This window comes from Prunus mume, linkage group LG1, assembly GCF_029339155.1.
Source record: "Prunus mume cultivar Tortuosa linkage group LG1, ASM2933915v1, whole genome shotgun sequence".
NCBI lineage: Eukaryota > Viridiplantae > Streptophyta > Magnoliopsida > Rosales > Rosaceae > Prunus > Prunus mume.
In genome coordinates this window covers 27,485,275-27,510,782 of record NC_142698.1, presented here as the reverse complement: position 1 = coordinate 27,510,782, position 25,508 = coordinate 27,485,275, and the positions used below count along the sequence as shown (strand labels likewise).

Below are 25,508 nucleotides of genomic sequence, written 5' to 3'. Positions count from 1 at the left end.
AGGTTAAAATCCTTGTCCATGTGGTGCAATATATTACTAATCATGTTCTATCAGCATACTAATCCTTTGCCAAGAAAAGGACAGTCCCACATTCTTCTCTCAACCTCTAGTTAACAGGTTATATAATTCGACAACAGTTTTCATTTAAAAATCCTTGCCACTTTTCTCAAAACCAATTGGAAAGTCTGAGATTTTGACAATGGTTTCAGTTATTTGGCACTGAGATGATAATTTTTGGGCCAAAATATAATTTTGTTCTTTAGTTTAGGCAAAGTTTCGATGTGGTATTTTTAGTTTTTACCGGTTGACGATGAGGGAGAAAGACCGATATTATTAGTACATTATTGCAATTCAAGGATAGCGGCTTATTTATATCCACTTTCTAGATCAAATCAGAATAAGAATTTGATACTATGTTAGTTTTAAAAACTTAAAACTCCAAGGAAATGAGCAGACAATATATATCACATGACTTCCCCTAACTTTAGAAAACTAAATAATTTTTTGGTAAAATGAAAACAAAATGATTGTTCTTTGGTCAAATGAATACTAACAATTCAATAATGGTCATGTAGTTATTTCAGACGGTAATCACCACTTCCATAATCTTAACAAATGCGAAGAGTCCAAAAAACAAAGAATCTTCGAAGAACTACTGTTTTGTGTCATAGGGACATCCGGACCTACTTGCAAGTTGCAAGATCTTATGTTGTGTGCCATTAAATATGTGTTTGTCTTTGGCTGCTTTTCTGGGTTGTCTTTGTTTTCAATGCAAACCTGCAAAAAGGACCACAAGAACTGAGAAAACAAACCGGTAAGCTTGCCTGAAAAAAAAAAGCTGCTTTTTTCATTGTTCATGATTCTCTTCAGCTCCATTCTTGCAGGGCATGGTCAGCTTTATTGCTCTCTCTCTCTCTCTCTCTCTCTCTCTCTCTATATATATATATATATATATAATATTGATTGTGGCAATGGTGACTTTTCCTTGACAAGTAGAGAAAAACAGTTTGCAAAAGACTCTTTACATGTCCTGACATTGAAGTTCAGGACCATTTAGTTGCACTTAGTTTTGTGTTGTGTCAATTTCTAGGATTTATCAGAACTTTTTTGACTAGCTAATTGTAACTTTTTGTGTAATTCTCTCTGGTTGTACTAGTGTTCCACTGTTCTTGTGAAATAATTGAAAAACCCAAATATCTTCAAAGATTTGGATTTTTCATTCTAGATTTACTGAACAATGAAAGTACAAAACTTGTGAGAAAAGTGACTTTTTTTAAGGGAAAAAAAAACCTGTAGGAAAAGTAGAGAAGTCGTTCTGGGTTTTGGAACTTCAACAGTTTGAACTTATTCATGCGGATGTTCTGGCATTCATTTTTCTCGGATTTCAGGCTTTTTGAGATTCCCAGGGAATCTCTTGGGATATGGATTTTGATTTTGTTGCCAACCAAGTGTGAATGAATTGTTGGGATTTTAGCCGTTGAACAAGACCAGCACTAGTCCCATCAGTTTCAATAAAGACAGCCTGTTATGTCGCTTGTTAAGGGTTTTCTTTCTTTTGTTTTTGTTTCTTCTCTTTTGCCCTTTTCTTATTCAAGTCTCAAGAATCTCAAGTGTCTGGTTAGCTTTTGTCGTACAGTTGTAGTTAGCCAGCACACTGATCCTACGTTTGAATCACCAAAAAGTTCAAAAAAAACAACTTGGCATTCATGTGCTTTATAAGCTTTCATTAAAAAAACATAAACTTCGATGTCTCTTCCGATTGTTCCTTCTTCCTTTTACTTGTTTGTAAGTTCAATCATGTTTCTTCTCCCCTTAACCAAATTGTGCTTTGCCTTCACCTCTCTCGTCTTTTGTTTATATTTGATACTTGTGAGTTATAAGTACCAGTATAAATCTCGGTTGCCAGCCACTCAAACAAGAACTTGTGGCTGATATTTGATTTTTGTTCTCTCATTTGTAGTTTAAACTCTTCCAGGTTATTTGAAAAGCGGGTCTAATGCGATACGGGTTTTGGAGGGCTTCAATGGGTTGATGCTTATTGACAATGCGCTTGTTCTGGTGGCAACAGCTGCCTCTGCTTTTACTGATCCAACTTTTGGAACCCAGCAGAACAGGCTACAAAATATATGGTACTCTTTCTCTCACTTTCCTTTTCCGAATGCATTCTTATTCTGAACATAATTAGGATGGATGAGTTCCCCAGGAAGAATTAAAAGCAACCAAATTGTTCCTATTGTTATTTGGCTCAAATGAAAGTCATATATATATATATATATATATTTGAATTGCTGTTTTTTGAGTATGTGCATGGTGATTAGAATTGGAATTGCCTTGTACAGAGAGGTCTAAAATTAGATGAGCATGGACAAGTATGGTGGAACAGTTTCCAGATTTCCCTTTTGAACTGATATACTGCAATTTTCCTTTTTAAGAAGCTGTGCAACAATACTCATCTGATTTATTTATTTTTGGTCAAAAAGTACGTAGTTTTGATCATGTTCTTAATGGTTTGGCTAGGCATACAGTAGACGCAAAATGTGCATGATGTTTAGCCTGTTGTTTTGAGTACTATACTTTGCTTTCCATTGTAATTGCCATGAAAGAATACTGACTTCTTATTCTTTTTTCCCCTTTCTGAAACCTATAGCTGAAGCTCTACAAACTTTCAAGAGAAGAGTTGGAGGTCCTCAACTATTCAATGGTCAAATCGGAAGATATCCATGTCTAAGACAATGGAAAATTGTCAACTGCCATAAGGACCAGTATGTTGTTTCTTTGTAAGATCTGTGTGTGTGTGTGTGTGTGTGTGTGTGCGCAGTCTGTAATGTGCAGAAGTGTATAAGGATGCATCAGAAAATCAAACTAAAAAAAATACGTTGCCTTCATAGTATGGATATATCAAAAGTTAACAACTTGATCTTTTTGCATTTCCCTATTTATGTTGAACATAACCTTGATTTTCTAGTCTACTAGTTAAAACTGTCAATCGCTTGGTTTGTAATTAGATGCTAGTTTTACGAACTGGCTCCTTGGGAGCAGTAGATTGTATCGGATCACTGATGCAATTATGTTCTCTGAGTTTTACTTCAAGATTCCAGATTAGTGTATCATGTTTAACTAGTTAAAAAGAACAGGGTAGCTGCCTCCATTTAAAAATAATGTTTAACTAGTTACTGATGGAGTCTTATGAAGATTGCCACTATCCTAAAACAATTTTCTTATCATTACCTATCCTACTCAACTCCGAAGCGTGCACCTTAGGTGTTAAATTCTATTTTTGACTCAGTTTCATCTTTTGATCACTCATTTCTGTAGAACATGAAAAATCATCTTAGATGTTATTCTGTAGCAGGTTTTCTGGTATCTGTTCAGTTCCTCGGCGGGCTAACACAGTCAATTTGTCCCCATTTTCTCCAAGACTTGTTGTTGCACACTCTTCAATTCAGTTACAAAAAGAGCTCCATAAACCAAGAAACAGGAGGATAGCAGCCATAGTTGATGGGGATAATGGTGCTCCAACACTCACACCTGTGAAAGAAGCACGTGGTAACAATCCAAGAAAGCAGAAAGTTGCAGCACTTATTGGTGGAGTTGCTGCAGCTCTGCTTGTGGTTATCATAGTGGTGCTTGTTTACATCTGTTTGATGCGAGTGAAAAGATTCATTAGACGAACATCTGAAACAGAGTCATCTGTACCATCACCTCCTGGTGAGTTAGCTTATAACCATTTGAGACTGGAAATTTTCAGACCCTTAAGGGGTGTAAAATGAGGCAAGATCTAACTATAGCATTATCATTTGCCAAAAAATTATATGGATTAGTTCTTTCAATGCCCTGCATATGCCTTCAGCCTTCCAGACAGTTGATGAAGGGGCATGACATAGACATGTGGAATATCTGTTGCCTTGTGTGTTCTCTTTAAGTCAAATGAATCTGTATGAAGGCTTCAAAATAGAAAATTTGGAACAGCATTGAGCTAACTAATAAGTTTCTGGGAGGAAACAGCGCTTTCATACAATTTTGGCATCCCTTTTTTGAGTTTGAGTTTCCCAAACAGGCCCTCAAGATAAATCAATTTGTTTGAGCAAGAGAGAAAATTAGCAATTTACCAGAAGTAAACAGTAGGATGTGATAAAGCTTATAGAGAAGTTCATTTATGCATGATATTTATTTATATGTTGTATTAATTGGTATTTTAAATGTTAAGGTTATGATTTGGCTCGATGGGTAAGTTCAGTGAATTAGTTTTTTCTTTCATTTCTTTCAGTTGAATGGGAAAGAGGGAATATGTCTCCCTACGCCGTTGCTCTCTCTGTGTATAATACACAGAACTTGAGACAACTCACCGTATTGGAACTGGAACAAGCGACATGCAATTTCAATGAAATTAATATCATAGGCCAATGTAGATTTGGTTTGGTCTACAAGGGATTGCTGCAAGATGGATCTATTGTGGCTATCAAGAGACGCCGACATGCCCCAACTCAGTACTTCTTTCATGAGGTACACAAGTGTCAAATCAGATTTCTTAGTGAGGTACTGTCTAGACACTCTTTTGATAGCAGCACTTCTGAGTATGTTGCATTCTCTGGATGCAATACAGGTGAAGCGCATAGCTCATGTCAACCACGTGCATGTTCTCAGGCTTATTGGTTATTGTCAAGATGCTAGTCAACAGTTACTTGTCTATGAATATCTTCCAAATGGGAATGTTGGAAATCATCTTTATGGTAATCTCTCTCTCTCTCTCTCTCTCTCTCTCTCTCTCTCTCTCTCTCCATCTAACCACATAATTATGCAGATGCTGAAGGTTTACCTATTGGAAAGTTGGGCATAAGACAAAGGTTATCAATTGCCTTGGGAGCAGCTAAAGGTACATAAGCTGGTTCAAGTTCTTGTGCTCATCTTTCTCTTTTGTGTAAACACAATTGAATTTTCCCCCTACTTTTATTCTGGACCAGGACTTGCGCATCTTCACAATTTGGTGCCTCCTCTCCTGCATATGTATTTCAGGACAAGCAATGTTCTACTGGATGAAAACTTTACTGCCAAGGTGTCTGATTATGGACTAACCAAATTGCTAGTTAAGGGCCATCATGCCGGATCATCGTCTGCCATAGATTACTTTCTTGACCCGGAGTATGTAATCTCTCTCACTAAAGTTTATATGCTCAATGGTAGAATGCATATAGCACATCTATGTACCTGTAATGTTATTTGTCACCAACAGTCTAGATCACTTGATGTGCAAAATGGCCTGCAAGGAAAATAAGAGCCAAAGACTCCTCAGTCAATTCCTAGTAGGTCATGTAGGTACATCAAGTGATCTATACTGGTGAAAAATAGCAGCTAACATTACCATTAGTCTTGGTGACTCAGTCTATTATATAACCCTGCACTTCTTTTAGGTCAATTTAGCAGAAAGTAACTCTAGATAAATTTCCTCATGGATACGCGTCTGATAAGCATACTTTGTTATGGTGGCTAGGGGTCTTTGCCCTACCATTAGAGTCATGCATACTCTTCTCAGAATGTCAACTGATATTCTTTTGTCCTCCTAGCATCTGATGCTCTTCTTCTGGATTCACATATCGTTGTAAATTAGACTCCTGTAACAGAATTTGTTTTAAGTTCCATTACAGAAATTTAATCTATACTCAGCTGAGTACGAACTGTCAAGATTGGAAGTTGATTGTATTATGGTGATACGGCTTAACTTTCTTCTAGTACTACATTGAGCAGCTAGTAACAATCTGCTTGTGAGGGCTTCATATGTTACCTCAGTTCTTATAATTGAAGTTGCTTCGAATTCTGAGTTGAATATTCCAATTAAAAGAAAAACCTGCATATCTCATTCATTCGAGAACTATGATTTTTGTGTATAGACTGAATTTGTTATGATTTCTAATTGGATCCTTTCTTTCCCCTAAAGGTTAGACTTATCAAAGAAATTTTCAGAGAAAAGTGATGTGTACAGTTTTGGGGTCTTCTTACTGGAATTGATCAGTGGACGTGAGGCGAATGGAAGAATCCAGTTAAGCTCAGGGGATAATTTAATACTGCAGGTACATATCTGTATCTCTCCCTAATTATAACTTTCTTATTGAAGTAGTCTTCATTGTTGTCATTATTTAAGGCAATTAGCTCAGCTAGACAAGTCAGTTCATTTATATTTTTAGGCATAAGCCATCAGGAACTTCACTGACTGACTAAGAATTGGTACTTTTTAGTTAATAACGCAAACATACAACCCTTTTTTCATTCTTAGAATCTGCACATGTAATGTTATTGTGAAGAAAAAGCGAAAGCGACGAGTGCAGCCTGCAGCTATTTTTTTCTCAAGCCTTTCAGTTCTTACAAGTTCGTTTTGCATTTGAAGGCGAAGGGTTGCAATGATTTGGGCAGATTTGTTGATAAAACATTAGGCGATAACTCAATGCAAGCTGCAAAGCAAATGATGGAGTTGGCATTGATGTGCATAGATGCTAGTCAGCAAAGGCTGCAAATGCAGATTGTCGTTGAAGAGCTAGAACGAATTCATCGAGCGAGCGAAATTAGCCAATTTCCTGTAGAAGTTGATGAGGAGATAGGTGCTGTGGTTCTTGGGAGTGAGCTTTTCAAATGAGTTGCCTGTATGTTTCACTTCATTCTTTTATAGATTTGATTGGTTGTAATTAGTTGCAAAAGAAAAATACATATTATAAAAGCATTCTTGAGTATATAAATCAAATGAAAATAGCAAAGTTTCAGGGTTTATCTGCCTCTGCCATCCTTTTTAAGTCTTTTCTTTGGCCAACGATAAATTTACCACATTGCCTAAAAGCTACAAATGTGCAAGAAAGTCACTGACTTTGGAGGTATAAATAATGTTCTATTCAATCCAAAATATGTTTTAATTAAATTGCTCGACATGTTTTCGTGAAATTTTTTGCCAACCGAGCAAAGGTAAGTTGAGAGTGTAGTGAAACTGAATGTTCATGGAAGCAGTGCATGAATAGAAGTATAAAACACTCATCCATCCAATCCAACTTTTATTTTTTGTTTTTATCAGAAGGACGGGAAATTCGAACTTGAAACTCTTCAAACATTATACAGAGAAATGCTAACAAAAGATTAGTTGACACTTAAAAAGAAAAGAAAAGGATTTTCTATTCTTGGATAGCAAAAGCCGCGCTACAAGTAAAGTAAACCGTTTTCTGAGATCCGCTGCTAACCCTAGCTTTCTTTGTGGTGCTTCCATGCCAAGCAATTCAATGAACATGCAGTCATGTAAACCAAATCTCCAACATAAAGAAACATTTCCTTCATTTATTTTATGATGGAGCATATCCCAAGCCTCTATACTTGCTTTTCAATTTCTTCACGGTTCACACGTTGTAAGACTCAGTAGTGGAGGGTTGTTAGGAGAAAAAAAAAAAAAGTCTAGTTGAGGCCTTGTATCTCCACTACTTCAAATTATGATATTAATTATCGTTGCAGTTTTGCAATTTACGAAGGAAGCTGTTATTTGCACTCCAAATTAGTCATATCATAACGGCTTGTTTATCGTTTTATAAATAATAAATTAAAGCAAAAACCTATTAGTATAGTGGTTTGGACTAATTGCTCCTCAAGGCATGCAAGATTCTGGATTTAAGTCATAGCATTTGTGTTGTGCGTGTGACTTTAGTATATTATTGCACATCTCAATAAGAAAGGTCCTAAAAAAATATATGATAACTATTTTGGAGCTTTGATAATTTTTTTTAAAAAAAATGTTGCCCTCTTGCACAAACCACACCCATCTCTCTTTATCATATTTTTTAGGCGATCAAATTGTGGCAAAAAAATTTCAAAATGTGGCCCTCTTACACTTTATACCAAATAATTTAATAATATTATGTCATCTACCTCAACCTCAAACATTGATCTTAAAAATAAGTTTGATTTTTTTTTTCGAGTCCCTAATATAATATGAGGGGAAAATGCAAAATCAGACAACGCAAGTTCTATGCATGCAATGGTCATCTACGCAGTACGAAAACTATTGTTTTATCTTAATTTCATTTTAGTGAAAAAATAATTTTTTGTAGTATTTTCTTCATTGAATTTAGGACTTCTTTCAAATAGTTTTGTCTTTTTTTTGTCTTTCCCTTAATTGAATTTATGACATTCTAATTGGTGGAAAAGAACCACTTTTGTTTGAGTTTTTTTAATGACTTTTTTTTAATGAGATGGACGATAATATACTAAACTCACACACACTAAATGGATGTTAGAACTCGAACCTATGACCTTTTTTGGAAGGAGGAATTGCTCCAAACCACTTAATTAGTGGGTCATTTGCTTTTCTTTTTGGGTTTTAGTTAAAAGGAAAAAGAAATGAAGTGTTTTTATAAAAAATAAAAAAATAAAAAAACAAAGAAGTGGAAATTATTAATTGGAGAAAAATAAAGGCAAAACAATAATGAAAAAAAAAATATCTAGATTTACTTTCTAAACTAAAACTAACGTGTGGAGTAGAGTTTATTCCTGGTCAACGAGAAAATGCTTTAATGCCAAATCCAGCAACAGCAAAGGCAAGCCCCCAAAACGGCGTCGCTTCCCCACCTTGACTCGTCCAGTTTTCCTCCTTCCACTCTCTATAAACCCCTGCTAAAACCAGATCTCACTCTCACTGATCCATCCCCCAACAAGCTCGCTCACTCACACGAAATGGCGAGTCGACTCGTTCTCGTGTTCACACTCAGTGCTCTCCTCTTGTTCTCCCGCTCAGCTCTCTGCAAGGACTCAAATCCAATCGACGACGACGACGACGATCTCAGCTTCCTCGAGGAGCCAAGCGACCAAAACGACGCTGAACCGCACTATCCAGATCCGGACCATGACGATGAAGACAATTACGATGATCTCGAGAATTTCTCCGATTTCGACGAGGGCGGCGATCATGAGGACGCCTATAAGGAGCCGGAGGTGGACGAGAAGGACGTCGTCGTTTTGAAGGGGACGAACTTCAGCGACACGGTGGAGAAGAACAGGTTCGTCATGGTTGAGTTCTACGCGCCGTGGTGCGGACACTGCCAGGCCTTGGCTCCGGAGTACGCGGCTGCAGCCACCGAGCTCAAGGGCGAAAATGTAATTTTGGCCAAAGTCGATTCCACTGAGGAAAACGAGCTATCTCAGGATTATGGCGTCGAGGGTTTCCCTACTGTGTTCTTCTTCATTGATGGTGTTCACAAGCCTTACACAGGTCAAAGGACCAAGTGAGTTTCTTCTTTCTTTCTTGCAATTATTTATTTCTAACTTTTCATTTAGTTTGATAGAATTATGAAAATTACAGAAATTGAGTGTTGTTTTTTCTTCTTCCTCTTTTTCTGAAATGTGATTTCAGAGAGGGCATAGTTACATGGATCAAGAAGAAGATAGGACCTGGTATTCAAAATGTGACCACATTGGACGAGGCAGAACGCATATTGACTTCTGAAAGTAAAGTCGTTTTGGGCTACCTTAATTCTTTGGTGGTATGCTTATTGCGTTTTCATTATGTTTCTCCTCTTTTGCCTTTTTTTGGGTTTACATTATGAAATCTGAAATTTTTGATTTTATGATTGTTATGATAATGCATGGGTTGACCATGTAATTTTATAGCAGTAATTAGAGTGCAAAGTTTCTTATAGCTTGCGGTGAGAGTTTTGAAATTTGGTCGAGGAACTGTGATAATCTTAAATTTAGAAATTTGGTCAAAGTTGCACATTGACATGGAAGACCTGAATTATTAGGGCATGTTTGGTTGTCAAATGAAGCATAATAGAACATAATCTAGAATAGGAATCTAAAAGTAGGTGATTCATGAAGCATAACAAATACTCAATTTTTTGCTTTATTCAATAGCTGCTGTAATCTGTCTCCCATATATTGTTACTCATTGTCATTATGCCTTCTCCTTATGATAACAGGGTCCCGAGAGTGACGAGCTTGCTGCTGCTTCAAGACTTGAAGATGATGTCAACTTTTACCAAACAGTGGATCCTAAGGTGGCAAAACTTTTCCATCTTGACCCTGAAGTTAAACGACCTGCTTTGATCCTGCTTAAGAAGGAGGCTGAGAAGCTAAGTTATTTTGGTTAGTCTCTTTCTTATTATCACATTGGGTGAGATGTCTCAATTTGATTGTTTTGTGTTCCTTTACTCTATCCTCAGTTTCTCATTTCTGCAGATGGTAAATTTGAGAAGTCTGCAATTGCCGAGTTTGTCTTTGCGAACAAGCTTCCTTTAGTCATTACTTTTACTAGGGAAAATGCCCCTCAAATTTTTGAAAGTGAAATCAAGAAGCAGGTATTTTGGTGAATGTTTGAATTTTTTTTTATAGATGCGACTTCAAAATTATGGAACTCTTTGCAATGGAGTATTAACATTTCGTGCTGGTTGACCTATATAAAACTTTCTATGCTCAGCTTTTGCTCTTTGCCACTTCAAAAGATTCAGAGAAGGTTCTCCCAGATTTTCAAGCGGCAGCAAAACTTTTGAAAGGAAAGGTATGGTTGTTATCAGCAAATGTTCTAAAATATGTCATAGAAACTATTCAGGAGTATCTAAAATAATGATCACATATAAAGGAACATTTGTAATGATTTCAAAGTTTGTTTTCTTTTTCCTTGAAATCACAACATAGTTTTTTAGACTTCTACAAATGGCTTTACCAAAAAGAAAAAAGAAAAAAAAGAGAGAGATGTTTAATGCTATGTTGGTGGTATAATGGCTGTGTTTGGGGTGGTGTGGCAACAAAGAGAGGATTTTTGACAACATTAGGGAAGAGAAGAAGGGGGAAGAAGAGGGGGGGTGGGGGGGAGGTTGGATGTGCCTCTGGAACTTTTGTGTTTCAGTTTGTATTCCGCTCTTCATATTGATGAAATATTGTTTCATATAAAAGTAATAGGAAAAATAAATAAATGCAGTCTTATTTCTGCAACATTGTCCTTCAAGTAGGTTTGCCATTGTGTATTAATTTCCAGTGACGTTTTGTTTGTTCTCTATGATCTCAATACATATGAGCATCTGATCTTTGTACATGCAGTATTATAATGAAGATAGAATTTAATCCAAATTCTTTAGTCTTATAAGTATATGTTCTCTTAAATGTATGTGTGGTTACTTGCAGCTTATCTTTGTATATGTGCAAACGGATAATGAAGATATTGGAAAGCCAGTTTCAGATTATTTTGGTGTCACTAGTGATGCTCCAACGGTGATATTTCCTAACCTGTGTATTCATTTTACTGACGTTGTATTCTATTTGTATTTATTTTCCTAAAGTTGTAATTCTATATGTTGTAAATTCATGTGTACTGTGAAATTGATAATTTTGTTCCTTATAGGTTCTTGGGTACACCGGAAATGATGATGGTAGGAAATTTGTTCATGAGGGAGAAGTAACCTTGGCTAACTTAAAGGTCTCTCTCTCTCTCTCTCTCTCTCTCTCTCTCTCCCACTTTATATGTTCTAACAGTATGTTATGGATTTATTATTCCTCAGGCTTTTGGGCAGGATTTTATAGAGGACAAGCTTAAACCTTTCTTTAAGTCAGACCCAATTCCAGAAACTGTAAGTTATGAGTCTCATTTCTGCACCAAATTCTGATGTCTTCTTTCATTATTATAACTTCTATGCATTTTTTTTGATTGCCACAGAATGATGGGGACGTGAAAATAGTGGTTGGGAATAACTTTGATGAAATTGTCTTGGATGAGTCAAAGGATGTTCTTCTCGAGGTAATACAACAAAATAATAACCAAATAATCATTGATTAAAATTTGTCCTGGTAAGGTTCCAAATTTTGAAGGATTGCTATCTCAGATTTATGCACCATGGTGCGGGCATTGCCAATCTTTGGAGCCAACCTACAACAAGCTTGCCAAACATCTACGAGGCATTGATTCTATTGTTATAGCCAAGATGGATGGAACCACAAATGAGCATCCCAGGGCAAAGGTAATTTAAAATTCAAAATGTGTTCCGTGTGTTAAATGACAGTGTACTTATTTCCAATTGTATATACTAGAGTTCCAAGGCAAACTTTTCTTTGGCAGAAATTGAGTATCTATTAGAAACCAGAACTTTGCAGTGAATTGCTGTTCTTTAACTTTGCAGGCTGATGGGTTCCCCACACTTCTATTCTTCCCAGCTGGAAATAAGAGCTTTGATCCAGTAAGTGGCATTTAGAATTGTTACATGTGTTCCTCTACCATGCTTGTGCATTTTCTTCTTGTTCCTCGTTTCATGTCTTACATAGAATATCTGGTTCCTTGGTGTTTTTAGATTTCCGTAGATGCTGATCGTACGGTGGTGGCATTCTACAAATTCCTCAAGAAAAACGCATCAATTCCTTTCAAGCTCCAAAAGCCAACTTCAACACCAAAATCCGAGGCGGTATCTGATGCTAAAGAGAGCCAAGAGAGCAGCAGCAGCACAAATGATTTGAGGGATGAATTATGAGGAATTTGAATTTGTGTATTAACGATTTGTCTGTCTAGTATGTGCCATCATCAATGTGGTAGAAAAGAGATAGTTGTCACATAGAAGAGAAAATAGAGAGATCAGAAATTAGAAGAGAATCTCAAATCTGCAGCAATTTAAACCCGAACAGATATCCGGAAAAAACAAAATAGGTGTATCCTCAGCTTTCTAGTTTTGAATGTGTTGTTTAAGAAACTCCAGCTGAATTATTTAATAATAGCACCTTCTTCCTTCTTCCCCTCTTTTTGGTTGTTTCTCTTTAATAATTCTTATGAAGGCATTGGAGAATTTTGGCTGCCATGCCGGATGCTTTGGTTCCTTAACCAAACCATTGTTCTCATTTTGTTTTTGGGTCAAGAGCAAACCGTTGTTCTTGAACCATGGGGCATTGTAAAAGTCCTCACTTTTAACTCCTCATGTGGTGGTCGCATAAACAGTTACTGTGCGAGAGGTTGTATACAAAAGTTACTCTTAGACATTATCATAAGAGCATCCACAATCATGTTCTCTATTTTTCACTTAAAATTTAGCTAAAAATACTATAAAGCTATTTTAGGAGTAATCTATAAAATTTCAACTCTATTACCTTCTTATGTGGATTTAAATGTGGATTTCAGACATTGTTTCTTCCTCACCCTACTTCGCTTGTTGTGTGGATTTAAGGTTTCTTCCTCACCCTACTTCGCTTCATTACCTTGTTGTGTGGATTTAGATGTGTATAGCTTCATCATTCTTCTTTCTTATGATACAATTGGGTTTTGGAAATTCCTTATTTAAGTGGGATTGCCAAAGTAAACATTTATCATGCACCCAAGGTTATTAATCCTTGACCGTATTAATAAGAAGGGTTCAATGAGTTTGTTTTGATTTTTAAAAAAATTCTGGGATAGCATTAATAATTCAGCCAAAAAAGCCATTAGTCACAAAGAGCCAATACAAACTAGCTACAAAGGCCCATTACAATAACGGATGGATCTAATATCAAAATTAAGACACTCTGGGACTCCTCCACTAAAGATCACTCAAGATCGAAGAAGCTTTGGCATAAGCATCTCAACTAAAAGTGCAAACTATGATTAAATGAGTTTTTTAAGCGCAAAAAAGAATAAGAGAGAAAACAAAAACCTTGTCTTTCTTTCTTTTTTTCTTTGAACGGAATATGCCATAGCATGTTCAATTAAACAAAATAAAAAATAATCACTTAAAACATATTGAACTAATGAAAACAAAAAAGAAATAAATAAAGGTTAACTAATGCACCATGGAACTTTAAAATGATAATGACCCGCACATGAAGAAAAACACAACAAAAAAACTCACCCTTAGAAATTAAGATACAGAGAGTCCAGAAGAACAACAAAACTGTCCCCCTTAGCAATTGAAATTATAGTCACTCAGCGGTCACACTAATCACACGATTATTACGGGGATTATTGAAAGATGCCGACTCGCTTAAAAAATTTAGGAGGCCACATCATGTCACCAACTACGGCTCTCCATGCATTGCCTAATTAAGATTAATTACCTCTGTAAATATGGAAAAGCTAGTAAACAGTAAACTATAAACTTACCTTATTTTATAAATCTACGAAAGCCAAATGGAATTTTGAGAAGCCGTCAAATGGCATAAAAATGGAGAAATTATATAATACTATAGTAGTATGAATAACGTGGTACATTTTGTACTCATTTTATAATATGAGTAGTTTTATTTTTCCCTTTTAGGAAATAGTATCAAGATCTAATTGAAATTTAATAATTAATATAATTAGTCGTATCTTATACGTAGGCAGCTATCTACGTATGCATGTGAAACCATGTGCAACCCTAATTTGTCTTGTCTTTGCTTTACACCAAGGACGTTTCTATTAATTGAATTTGAAGGGATGCTTTCTTTGTTCTTTTGTTTTTGGTTTTGGTTCCAATTAAAGGGATGCTTTATTTATTTGTCGCATATAGACAGTTGGAGACATGACAACCATGCCAAATGAAAAATATGTATTGTCCGCGCTAGCAAGGAGGGTTTAATTCCAAAAATGACAATTAGATCTAGAATGACTCGAATTTGTTAAAGCATTCACAACAAATTTAGTCTCTTGTGTCAAGTGTTAAGAAGAGTAATAAAGATACACCTTAGATTAAAGTGGTGAACAAAAATATTTCCCTTTGGAAATATATCAAAATCACGTAACATCGTAATATGGTTGGACAACAATGTCCATATAACTTCTTAGTTTATTTTCTATTTCTGTCAGTTTCTTACATTCATTGAAATAAGTCTACGTAACAATGTCATCCTTCTATCACGGAGTAAATATGGGAATTAATAAATCTCAAATAACTCCATAAGGTATAGCACAGCTGGTTTTTAAATTTCTGTTATGAGAAAACACAAACGCAAGCCCAATTGTGAAATCCACAGAAAACCTGTACACCGACGTAATCTAGAGACATGACCAATAGAAAAAGGAAATCTATTTCACTGAATCCATACACCATTGATACTATTTATTTAGACTTTCATTCTTTATAACTTATTAAAATACCTCTTTTGACCTTTAAAAAAATGCAAGGGTAGTATTGGAAAGCTTGACAAATGTTAATTCTTAATACCAAACAAATCAAATATGGGAATGAAAGACAGAAGTGGGTTAGGCTAGTTAGTTAGGGCAATGAGCTTACCTCCTTGCACTAAAGTTCAAGTCTCTCTGCTCGTATATTAAATTAATTTAGAGTAGTGCTTGTATTTCATTGTCCCTATTTCCCCGCGTTCTTAAATACCGAAATAAAAATTTATGCGCAAAGCATCACTTTCTTTTTTGGTTGAGAAATTATTTGCTTCATTACGAAACCACACCAACAAATGAGAGGTGAAGGCATTAAGCTCAGATGCTCATGTCCTTCTAATTGAAGCCACACCCCATGAGAGACGCAACTCACACTTTCCTTCCTCTATCTAAAAATTAAATATACCAACAAACCAAAACGAAAAGCAAAATTACATAAATCCCGAAAACTCACATTCCAATTGCCTCTCTAACCTCGTCTCCCCTTTCAACTCCAACTTCATCTCCTCCGCATTTCTCTAGATCCGCTGCTTCGCCCCTCTCCCTACCTTTTTACTCCACCTACGTGTCCAGATCCCACTCCACCTCCTCCCTTCTCGGTCAATCTCGCCCGTCCACTTTTTCTCTTCTCCCGAGGTGTCCTCGTTTCAAATTCAGATCTCTTCCACTTCCTTTCAAAACTGCTTCTCAAAAATCTCAACTTCCCTCTTCCACTCACTTTCTCCCTCAGATCCACATTTTCTCGGGAACAAGCATCTCGAACTTTCTTCTTCTTCTTCAACAATGGCAAGGTTCATCGAGCTCTGCTCGCCTCTGCTTCTTGCCTTTCTCCTAGTCCAATTCTCTATTGTATCTTCTTCGTCTCCACCACAGCCCTCGCCAACTCCATCGCCTCAACCCGCTGCTGCTTCACCTTCGCCGAAATCTCCATCGCCGATTTCCCTTCCTCCATCTCCGTCGAACGCTCCAGTGAACTCCCCACATCCTTCTTCCCCTCCAGCGCCACCGCAATCATCTCCGTCCGCCGACGACACGCCTACAGTTCCTTCTCCAGCGCCGTCGAATCCGAGCGACGTCAACCACAGCGACGTCAACGCGGACGGAGACGGAGCTAAGAACTCCTCTGGAGGAATGAGCCCGGGAAAGAAGGCAGGGGTCGTACTTGGAGTGATCGTTGGGGTTGGCGTGGTAGGGCTTGCAGGCTTTGTCTACAAGAAACGTCAGGATAACGTTCGTCGATCTCAGTACGGATACGCCGCCAGGAGAGAGATTCTGTGAAGAACTACTCATAGTCTCTCATACGCTAAAGCTCTTAGAGGTTACTGTGAAATGTTTGATTTCTCGTATTTTTTTAGTTAATTTCTGTGCTTGCTTAGTATATGATTGAATGTAGGTTCTGGCGATGGTGATATGGTGATTCAATTTGATTCTTCATTCTTTGGCGCGCCGGCGGTGCTAGAGTTGGTGGTAGTTAGAATTTTGGGATGAGTTATGGGCGTAAAATACTTAATTAGTCAATATGATCATTGATGTATTCCTTTTCTATTTTAGAATGATATAATAATTGGATTTACTGATTTAGCATTCATTATGCTCGCTTTTCTCACTGTTGACTTGATTAGCTCTATCTAATGTTTGGGTACTGAGAAAATCGAACAAAAGAAAATAAATTTGATAATTACTGTTCATGGATTTAGATTCCCTGAGATTTAGGTTCTTTGTGACTTTAATGCGTAAAGCAGTGTTTAGTGTTGACTTGGATTTGATAATTTGAGAAAACTGCTGTACATGGTGGCTCACCTTCATTGCATTTTAAATATGTGATGTGATTTGGGGACAAATAGAACTAATACTTGTGCCCTCTTTAAGTAACACAAAATGAAAATTTTGAACATGATTTGAGTGAAAGAGAAGATAGGGGAAACAAGAGAGGGTGGGGAAGAGGCATTTCTTTTACTGTTTTGGTCAAGTAATTTGTTTGTTGGTTTTGCTTTATTTTCATCTTTACTGTTTTACTTCTGTTTCTGCGTCATCTTTGTGTTGACTTCCCTTTTGGGGTATTTTAGGAATAGAAAATTTGCAACTCACCGATTACTAAGGAAGCATGTCGGTGATCATCATATTTTGACTTTCCTTCGTTTGAATGCTTTGGGGTATTTTCTTCTTTTCTTTTGGTCTCCATCCAATGATAAGGTTTTCAAATTTCATCATATATAATAATATCATGATGAGGCATTGGGGAGGGATGAATGATGATATGATACGGCCTTTTGGGGAGTGTTAGTGAGCAGTGGCCATTGATAGCAACTTTGCAATTTTAAAATGGCAAATACAATTCCACCAAAAGAATAACTTGAAAAATCCCTCCCTAATTTTTAATTTCGTAATTTTATTTGGGAAAAGAAAGGCATAACAATTGACTCTCGTACTAGATACGTGAATATTTTGTTGCTGCAAATTCCAGCTGATTCAGGGGCATATTATTTGGATAAGTTATGTTCTGAAACTGAAACATTGACTTAGAGCACTTCCACCCACAAGGGCTAAGTCTAAGAGCAAGAAGAGCTGCCACTATTCACGAGAATAATGTCAACCAGATTTGTGGTTCCACCCATGAGAGTTAAGTCTAGGTAAGTCTAAGACAAATACTATTCATATGAGATATGAGGAAATGAATTTGTATATAGTTTTTGATGTGAGAAGTAAAGAATATGCCTAGTTATTTGTTTAAAAATTCTGGAATTTTGGTATTTTTTCCTTTTTTTTCATTTTTTGGGTTCTTGATGTCATTATGACGTCAAGATTGCATTTCTGCAGCAGCAGGCTGAATTTGCCCGTGGACTTGCTTGGGCTCGTGGGACCTAGCTCTTGCCAGGGCTGGCCCTTGCGCGCTGGAGCTGCTTCCTTCCCCCCTGGGCTGCCTTTTGCCCGGTTTTGAAGCAAGGGTTGGACTTGCTCTTAGGTCTTTCTTTTGCCCCTCGAATTAGGGAAACATGCCGCATAGACACATGGGTTATGCTAGTTCGTCAGAATACTTGCATAAAAACAAGACTACCACTTTTGAATTGATTTATTAACTTGTCCATGAGATTGAACTCATCACCTCCATGAGTTGGAGACGAATGATACCCTATATCATTCACATATCATAGGGTTTCATGACTACCTAACATAAAGATAAGGGTTCACTCCAAACGCGGCCGGAGACAAAAGTAACAAGTCCACTGATCCATCCACGGGCAATTTATAAGTGACCGGTCAAATTTTATTTTGCATTAACCAACTAAACCTAAAGATTTCACTTTAGTAATGGGAGAACTACATTGTTGCTGTGTGTATACTTGATGCGGAACATTTTACATGTTGCTCCACAAATTTATGCACTGTGGCATGTGCCCTGGATCTTTTTTTGGTATACATTTTCGGTGTTCCAGTCATCATCTACTGCTTTCAACTGTGGGAACTTAAGCACACAACATAATGAGGATAACCCTCTCTTGAATGCATGCATGCCCTCTTACCTCTGTCCGTTGCTGGCTTTTTACTCTTCCGCAGGAGGGTCAACCCAGCGGCCGTGATCTTTTATTAGCTGGATCAAGGCGTCGGTTGCATTCTCCATCTCAATTGCACGCTTCACCACGGTCTGAAACGCAATTCAACCTCATATCAAATAGGGTATGGCAAACAAAATTATGTAACAACTAAATAAAGTCTAGCTAAAAGCCGAAGAACTACTTAAATGATGAAGGTGCCCAATAACAACCGGTGCTAACCTGTGCTCAGAGGCATAACTTATTGTATGCAAACTATTGAAAATACTTCTTTCAACTAAACCCATATTAAATTTCAAGCTGGACAGAGGAAATACCTTCCCAACATAGAGGTCAATCTTTCCAGGAGCACCACCAACATACCCAAAGTCTGCATCAGCCATCTCCCCAGGTCCATTAACAATGCAACCCATGATTGCAATCTAGCAAAGGAAATAGCAAATGAATTACAAAAGCATCTGGATTACTGAAAATAAAATAAGTTGGCTGTTCAAAATCGTTCCATCACAAAAGGAAAGAATAAGGTAATTACTGAAACGCCAGGCAAGTGCGATGTCTTCTCTCGTATTTGTGCACTTATTTCTTGAAGATCAAACAAAGTTCTGCCACATGATGGGCATGAAACGTACTCCTGAAATGAGATTTAGGCATGTACAACGATTGTTTAAGATCGTCATCGCTTCATGATATGTCAAATTCTGTTATATTTTAAATGAAAACTCCTACCGTCTTTGTATTCCGCATTCTACAACCTTGTAGTAAATTGAAAGATGTGTTTCTAAGGAAATCAAAATCTTTGTCTGCGGCTTCTAATAGGAGACCATCTCCAAGTCCATCTACTAAAAGGGCCCCCGCATTGGTACCAGCAGCAATAACCAAGTCATCCCTGCACGAAATGGAATTAAGCCAGAAGTACTAAAACCACGCATCTCTTGAAAAAGGAAGAGTCGATCTTGTTATTACCTATGAATTCCACTTGGAAACTGAATATGGTGTATGACCGGAAAGTTCAGAGAATTGTCTCCCAGATACTCAAACAGCCTAGAGCAACATAAAATTCACAATATTAAGAGAAGGAAACATGTGCACAACAAGAATAAAAGCAAATAACATGGACTACCAATGATAAAATTAACAGCCCCATACAAAGCGGACAAATTTCATATTTGGTGAAGTGTCTAGGGCCTAGGAAAATGCTTCTCTAGATGGGAACTCTTACAATAATTTTATGTTGATAATGATTTATATGCAGGGAGTTAAAAAGTTATTACCTTCTTGCAGCATGCACGCGGCTTACTTTATCTTCACTGAAGGGAAGATCATGGAGAAGCATTGTAGCATCAATGCCTTTGAGAATATCCAGCACTTCATAAGGTTCATCGCCACGTACCGAGACAACCATGCGTGTACCTGGGAGGCAATTGATTCACAATAAGGATTCCTGGCTGAAAAATCAGGGGTAGCCTTCGACCAATACAAAACCCTTCCCACCCTTGAATGGAACCAGAAACTCCCCTTCTTAAGGGGAAGAGATGCTAATTAACATCAAAGGCCACTGCTAAAATATGTCTACCTATAAAAGAATAAGCATAGAAAAAGAATATGTTCAATTAAACATCAGTGCTCTGAAATCTGTAAGAAAGCTGCACCTTCTGGCAAAAGCTTGTATGCACCAGTTGATAATTCCTTCGAATTTACCAGAACCATGGCATTGGGCAATGGCTTTGTTAGCTGCTCTGACAATGGTGTTATAACACCCATACTAACATCTATCAACCTTTTGAGCGCTAGCCGCTGATCATACACAAAGAAGATTGTCATGTCATTCCCATTATCGCAAAGAACTAGCAAATAAAATATGCAGTGTAATGCTCGAACAACGTAGGAAGGTATAAGGGATAATGTGGGTGCGGGGGAAGAGTAGGGATTATTTCCAAAATATTCTTACAGAATCATTATCATCAACTGGTGGAAGTTGTCTCAATAAGATTGAGTCAACTGTTGCAAGATCCTGTATAACAGAACTAACCATGTCAATGAAAATCCCAGTAAATTTTACATGTGACACATTAAAAAATCTAAAATGGAATAATAATAGACCTTAAACGGCATGCCCACAACAAGTTTTGCTGCTAGTGACTTGTAGAGGAGCTCTGGAGTCTGTAAAGGATGCAGAAGGTTAGTGTAATTTCTACCATTTCAGATACAACTCAGCCCCCCACTCAAAAAGGAAAAAACACAAAAAAAAGCCAATAAAATGGAACAAAGGAAGTATGATGTCAACTGTACCTTCAACTGATTAAGGGATACTGACATGAGAACAGAGCCATCACGGTGCAGGACACCTCTATAATCCACCTCCTCACCCTGTGTTTTGATGACATTAAATCACTGTTAAAGGAAAAAAAAGTCTGAAGCACAGTGTGTTTCCATATCAAGATCTTAGAGGTTGACCTCCTTTTGCATTGGCAGTTGACCAGATCGACGTTGAAAGTCAAAATAATGTCGGTGCTTCTCTTCAAATGGAGCCTGATACAAATACTGCCATCAACAAATCTGACAAGGCTTTCAATTTTTAAAATAGAAGAGAATACGAATATTAATCAACTAACAGGGATATTGTAAAATCCTACCACTCCTTGCTGAAGATCAGCTGCTCTCTTACCAAGGTTGGCCAATCTTCTGCAGGGATCTATCTCCTCCTCTGGTGCTTCAGTAAGTGAAACCCTAATTGTATCACCCAAACCATCCTGCATATACAAATCCAGAGTTTCATTATGGCTAGACATGGCTTTATAAATGTAATGCTTCTTAATGTTAACTTCAAACTATTGAACGAAGCCCAGAATCACAACACACAAATAGATGAACTAACCTACCATATCTATCATAAGAACAGTTTGTAATTTATAAAAATGCAAACAAGTATGGTTAAATTCAGCTACAACCTTACGAAGGTTTAACAAATAACACATTACCAGCACATAAACCAGAATAATCCCTACAATTTTGATGATTTTGAATCCATCACAACACCTACACATAAAGATTAGAATAATACCTGAAGAAGGGTTCCAATACCAATTGCAGATTTCATTCGCCCATCCTCACCTTCTCCAGCTTCAGTAACTCCCAAGTGCAATGGATAATCCCATCCTTGAACATACATTTCAGCCACAAGCAAACGATATGCCTGGACCATGATAACTGGGTTGCTTGCTTTCATTGAAAAAAGAAAATTATGGTAGTCCAACTTCTGGCAAATCCTTGCAAACTCGAATGCAGATTCAACCTGTTTGAGGAATGCCAAGTAAATGACACCCAATGAATTTGTATGTGCATCAACATCAAGCAAGCTTGAAAGTTTTCAGCAAAAAAGACAGACGATATTTTGCTCACCATTCCTCTAGGGGAATCCCCATAATAGCTCATTATACGATCCGAAAGGCTGCCATGGTTTGTGCCAATACGCATTGCTCTTCCATACTTCTTACACTTTTCAACCAATGGAGTAAAAACCTAGTGTTGTTACAGTAAGCAAAAATCAGATACAAATAAATGTTCATTTGGTTAATATTTGATAATGATTATAATAAACATCAAACAGTAATGGAGACTTGTAATTGTGAAAATTAACAGAGGCCATATATTTATAGATTCATGGTTTAACCTGTTCAATGTGCTCAAGTTCTTTCTGATAGTCGTCTTCGGTGTACTCTAACTTCTCAAACTGAGCCCGTCTATCCGCTGCAATAAAACACCTCAATCAATCTACAATCACTCCCTTCAAATATAATTAAAAAAGAGAACAATTGAATGGTGAACTGTGTACCAAAATTTCCAGGGTTGACACGAATTTTGTCAAAGCATTCAGCAACTCGCAATGCAACAGAAGGTGCAAAATGAATATCTGCCACCAGAGGTATATTGTAACTGCACATACAGATTGTATCAAGTCAAGCCTACAACATAGGGAGTAAACCATTAAATACCCACTGAAAATATAATAATCAAGCCTACTTTTTCTGCACGAGGGTATTTTTAATATCAAAACAAGCATCTGCTTCTTTCTTCCCTTGAACTGTTATCCGAACAAGATCTGCTCCCTTGTCTGCTATTCTCATTACCTGTGAACAAAAAAGTCGTTACAAATGAAGCTGCTCTTAGCTTTTCTAAAATTTCAACTGATTTAGTTGTATAGCTCAAAATACAAAAGAATTGCCTGTTAAAAAACATTGTGAAGTCATTTTTCCAAAAAAGGCCAATTTAATAATCTCAAAGAAGTCACACTAACACATCAGAAGCTCCTTTGAGAATGGTTTCCATCTATGTTCACCACTCATCTTCAGCGGTGAAACCAAATTTTTGTACATGAGGACCTTTTTGCATGTACCAGATAAACCTATGACTCAGTCCGGAAGAAAAATACACAAAGTTTTGACAATGCCTTCACTACATTACGGTTTGAATAATGGCAGAGTAATTCCCAGTACCAACAAAGGAGATGTATGACACGCCACACATTCTGATTCAGACCTCGAGATATAATAGATATACAGAGTTGAATCAAACCTTAGTAGCTCCACTTATATATGCATGTGTATATATAATTGAAGTAAATGGAGAGTAAAAGAACCTGTTCAACTGTAGCAGCAACATCCTTTGTGTCAGTTGTCGTCATTGTTTGAATCCTTATGGGATGCTCACTACCAATAGCCACATTTCCAACCATCACTGTTCGTGTTTTCCTCCTGACAGTTTTGTGTATTGATTCACAATACTTTTGTCTAGGAACTGCATTCAAAAAAATAATTTATTAGATAAATTGATAGAAACTCATAAGGTAGAAAAACATACATATTTAGGCTGATATTTACTCCTTTATCTTCTCAGACAAATGAAGGAACCTTTAATCCCACTTAACTGAGGTGAACAGATATACAAGTAGTAATCAAGCTGAGGCTTAGTTTGACTGATCCTAATACAATTACTTCGCTCAGTTGAGGCCACTTCCATTTCTGAGAAATGACAGTTACACCGGGGTTTTCTTTAGAGATATATCCAATGAAAACATTGGATAATCACCAAGTTAACTTTTCCCAACCACGTAAATGAATAATTGACCAGCAGGAAAAATATTGTTCAGCTTTTCTGAGAAGCCAGAAAACATGGTATTCTCCTTTCCCTCTTATCCAATTTCTCAGCTACAAAAAATAGTTTGAAGGACTAAAACACAACACATGCATTAAAACAAAAAACTGAACAACACTAATTCGTTAGGGATTTTAACCACCTAACAAAGGGCTGCCTTCAGATGCAGGCTTGAGTTCTGCAATATCTGATCCGGGATTTGAGTTCCGTATCACTGAGATTCTTGTTCTTCCAGACTTAAACCTCTTCAAATCACAAACCCTCACAAAATCCATACTTTTAGCAAACCCGATACTCGAGTCCCTGCCTTTTAGACCCATGAAGGAAGCTGGTACAGTTCCAGTAGCCATTTCCACAGCTGCAAAGCTTTACCTTCACAATTCCAAAGCACAATTTGGTAGAAATTCAGTTAACTCATCATTTTATATATCAAAATGTAGAATTAACATGGCCCTCTTGGTTTCTGAGAAAATTGAACAAATAAAAATGAAACTGACTAATAAGATAAGTACTTTGATAAACAAACATATAAAAAGGAAAAGAAAAGAACTAAAGGATTTTCCCATTCACTCTTTGACTTCAGGTGAGCAGTTAAAAAAACTTTAAATTTTTTTTATAAAAAGAATTATCTTTCTTACAGTTTTCGCAGCTTTCCCAGAAACCAAACAGTAAATTATTCCATCACTTAATCACATCACCCCAACTGAATTTTCTACTCTTTTGGGAAAATTGTGCATAAAATTCATTACCTCAAAACAATCAATAAAACCCAAAACGCAGAAAGCAGAAGCAAGTCAAATGCTCTTGAAAGAAAACCCAGAAAGCGTTTCACAAAATCAATAATCAATCAGAGTGAGCTTAAAAAGAGGCTCAATTGGTAGACACGTGGCGTGCTGGTGCATGTGCTTGTGCTTGTGTTCATAGTTTTTTTGTTTACCTTCAGTGATGTGATGACGATCAGTCAGCTGCTGAGAGTGAAAGGAGAAGGCTCTGGAGCCCGGAAAGGGCAGAAAAAAAACTTAAAAACTGGTGGTGGGTTGGGTGGGAGGAGTGAGTTTTCAATGGGTTTTTGGAAATTTGTTTGCATTGGCTGAATTTGTACTATTTTGTGGATGCTTGAGGTGGAGCAAATGGACAAAACCATTTCTTTTGGTATCTATTTTTTTGGTAAATGTTTTCTCTTGGTATCTAACCATACGAGACATGCAGTCTTTAAGAAGTGCGTGTATCTGCGTGTATCTCGTTCTTGTAATTTTCGGCTTTCTCTTTCAAAAAACCCTGAGGATAAACGTCAGCCATTCGTTTATTGCATACGACATTTTCCAAGTTTTCAAGTTTTCATGTATTTGTCTTTTCAATATTCAATATTGAGAGTAGTTTTATTTGACTTTCCCCTCTCACGTTGGTGAAAAAAAAAATTCATTGTTTGTACGACTAGCACAAACAAATCATGTTGATGTGGTGTGATTTTGCCTAAAAATGTATTTTGCTAGGCAAACAAATCAAAGAATCTACCGTTCTTTTTCTAAATTTTTTGATATATATAGAAATGTGTGATATAATAGGCATAGGCTTGCGAGGTAGACAAAATCAAATTACCAAATAGAATTTTATTTGAACATTTGCCCTAGAATGTACACTCTGTTTGAATGGAGAGGTTTGAAAGAAATTATTTGAATTTGACAATAATGTTAAATTTGGTATTTAAACAAAAAAGAGTCGCATCAGATTAAATGTATTTGAAATAA

The 25,508-nt window shown here is 36.9% G+C and overlaps 4 protein-coding genes across 14 annotated transcripts; 3 read left to right on the top strand and 1 right to left on the bottom strand.

The window, feature by feature from the left end:
• Positions 1-655: 655 nt before the first annotated feature.
• LOC103325242 (putative serine/threonine-protein kinase PBL28) lies at positions 656-6,725 on the top strand. 10 transcript variants are annotated; one of them, XM_089043960.1, is made up of 10 exons: positions 656-814; positions 1,976-2,129; positions 2,648-2,777; positions 3,350-3,708; positions 4,268-4,503; positions 4,604-4,730; positions 4,802-4,873; positions 4,962-5,139; positions 5,933-6,065; positions 6,380-6,725. In XM_089043960.1, the coding sequence occupies exons 2-10, from the start codon at positions 2,045-2,047 to the stop codon at positions 6,623-6,625; spliced, it is 1,566 nt and encodes a 521-aa protein (XP_088900086.1). In that variant the 5' UTR covers positions 656-814; positions 1,976-2,044; the 3' UTR covers positions 6,626-6,725. The 10 variants fall into 10 exon arrangements, with proteins under 10 accessions (XP_088900086.1, XP_088900088.1, XP_088900089.1 ...); XM_089043962.1 differs by having other exon boundaries at positions 1,961-2,129; XM_089043963.1 differs by lacking the exon at positions 656-814 and adding an exon at positions 828-890.
• Positions 6,726-8,633: 1,908 nt separating this feature from the next.
• PDIL1-4 (PDI-like 1-4) lies at positions 8,634-12,729 on the top strand. The gene is made up of 12 exons (XM_089051939.1): positions 8,634-9,242; positions 9,371-9,500; positions 9,936-10,101; positions 10,195-10,313; positions 10,433-10,513; positions 11,137-11,223; positions 11,354-11,428; positions 11,511-11,579; positions 11,666-11,746; positions 11,832-11,966; positions 12,126-12,182; positions 12,294-12,729. Exons 1-12 carry the CDS (start codon positions 8,695-8,697, stop codon positions 12,468-12,470), a joined length of 1,725 nt encoding a protein of 574 aa, XP_088908065.1. The 5' UTR covers positions 8,634-8,694; the 3' UTR covers positions 12,471-12,729.
• A 2,567-nt stretch (positions 12,730-15,296) lies between these two features.
• Positions 15,297-16,646, top strand: LOC103325234 (uncharacterized). The gene is made up of 2 exons (XM_089043912.1): positions 15,297-16,376; positions 16,452-16,646. Exon 1 carries the CDS (start codon positions 15,842-15,844, stop codon positions 16,334-16,336), a length of 495 nt encoding a protein of 164 aa, XP_088900038.1. The 5' UTR covers positions 15,297-15,841; the 3' UTR covers positions 16,337-16,376; positions 16,452-16,646.
• A 1,675-nt stretch (positions 16,647-18,321) lies between these two features.
• Positions 18,322-24,943, bottom strand: HDS (4-hydroxy-3-methylbut-2-enyl diphosphate synthase). 2 transcript variants are annotated; one of them, XM_089051934.1, is made up of 20 exons: positions 24,698-24,943; positions 23,903-24,132; positions 23,246-23,403; positions 22,630-22,736; positions 22,442-22,542; positions 22,280-22,356; positions 22,009-22,128; positions 21,671-21,901; positions 21,243-21,359; positions 21,064-21,138; positions 20,899-20,976; positions 20,710-20,769; positions 20,558-20,620; positions 20,259-20,403; positions 19,881-20,019; positions 19,573-19,650; positions 19,336-19,495; positions 19,142-19,240; positions 18,927-19,031; positions 18,322-18,701 (listed from the first exon to the last, which is right to left on the bottom strand). In XM_089051934.1, exons 2-20 carry the CDS (start codon positions 24,108-24,110, stop codon positions 18,600-18,602), a joined length of 2,223 nt encoding a protein of 740 aa, XP_088908060.1. In that variant the 5' UTR covers positions 24,111-24,132; positions 24,698-24,943; the 3' UTR covers positions 18,322-18,599. The 2 variants fall into 2 exon arrangements, with proteins under 2 accessions (XP_088908060.1, XP_088908064.1); XM_089051938.1 differs by lacking the exon at positions 24,698-24,943 and adding an exon at positions 24,510-24,589.
• Between the last annotated feature and the right edge of the window lie 565 nt (positions 24,944-25,508).

Coding starts and splice junctions, on each gene's coding strand:
- HDS (XM_089051934.1), bottom strand. CDS start 24,110: ATGGCTACTGGAACTGTACCAGCTTCCTTCATGGGTCTAAAAGGCAGG. Junction 23,404..23,902: donor TGAAGGCAGCCCTTTGTTAG/GTGGTTAAAATC, acceptor TTTTGAATGCAG/TTCCTAGACAAAAGTATTGT. Junction 22,357..22,441: donor TGTCAACCCTGGAAATTTTG/GTACACAGTTCA, acceptor GTTTTATTGCAG/CGGATAGACGGGCTCAGTTT.
- LOC103325234 (XM_089043912.1), top strand. CDS start 15,842: ATGGCAAGGTTCATCGAGCTCTGCTCGCCTCTGCTTCTTGCCTTTCTC.
- PDIL1-4 (XM_089051939.1), top strand. CDS start 8,695: ATGGCGAGTCGACTCGTTCTCGTGTTCACACTCAGTGCTCTCCTCTTG. Junction 10,514..11,136: donor CAAAACTTTTGAAAGGAAAG/GTATGGTTGTTA, acceptor GGTTACTTGCAG/CTTATCTTTGTATATGTGCA. Junction 11,429..11,510: donor TAACCTTGGCTAACTTAAAG/GTCTCTCTCTCT, acceptor ATTATTCCTCAG/GCTTTTGGGCAGGATTTTAT.
- LOC103325242 (XM_089043960.1), top strand. CDS start 2,045: ATGCGCTTGTTCTGGTGGCAACAGCTGCCTCTGCTTTTACTGATCCAA. Junction 4,731..4,801: donor TGTTGGAAATCATCTTTATG/GTAATCTCTCTC, acceptor ATAATTATGCAG/ATGCTGAAGGTTTACCTATT. Junction 5,140..5,932: donor GATTACTTTCTTGACCCGGA/GTATGTAATCTC, acceptor TTTCCCCTAAAG/GTTAGACTTATCAAAGAAAT.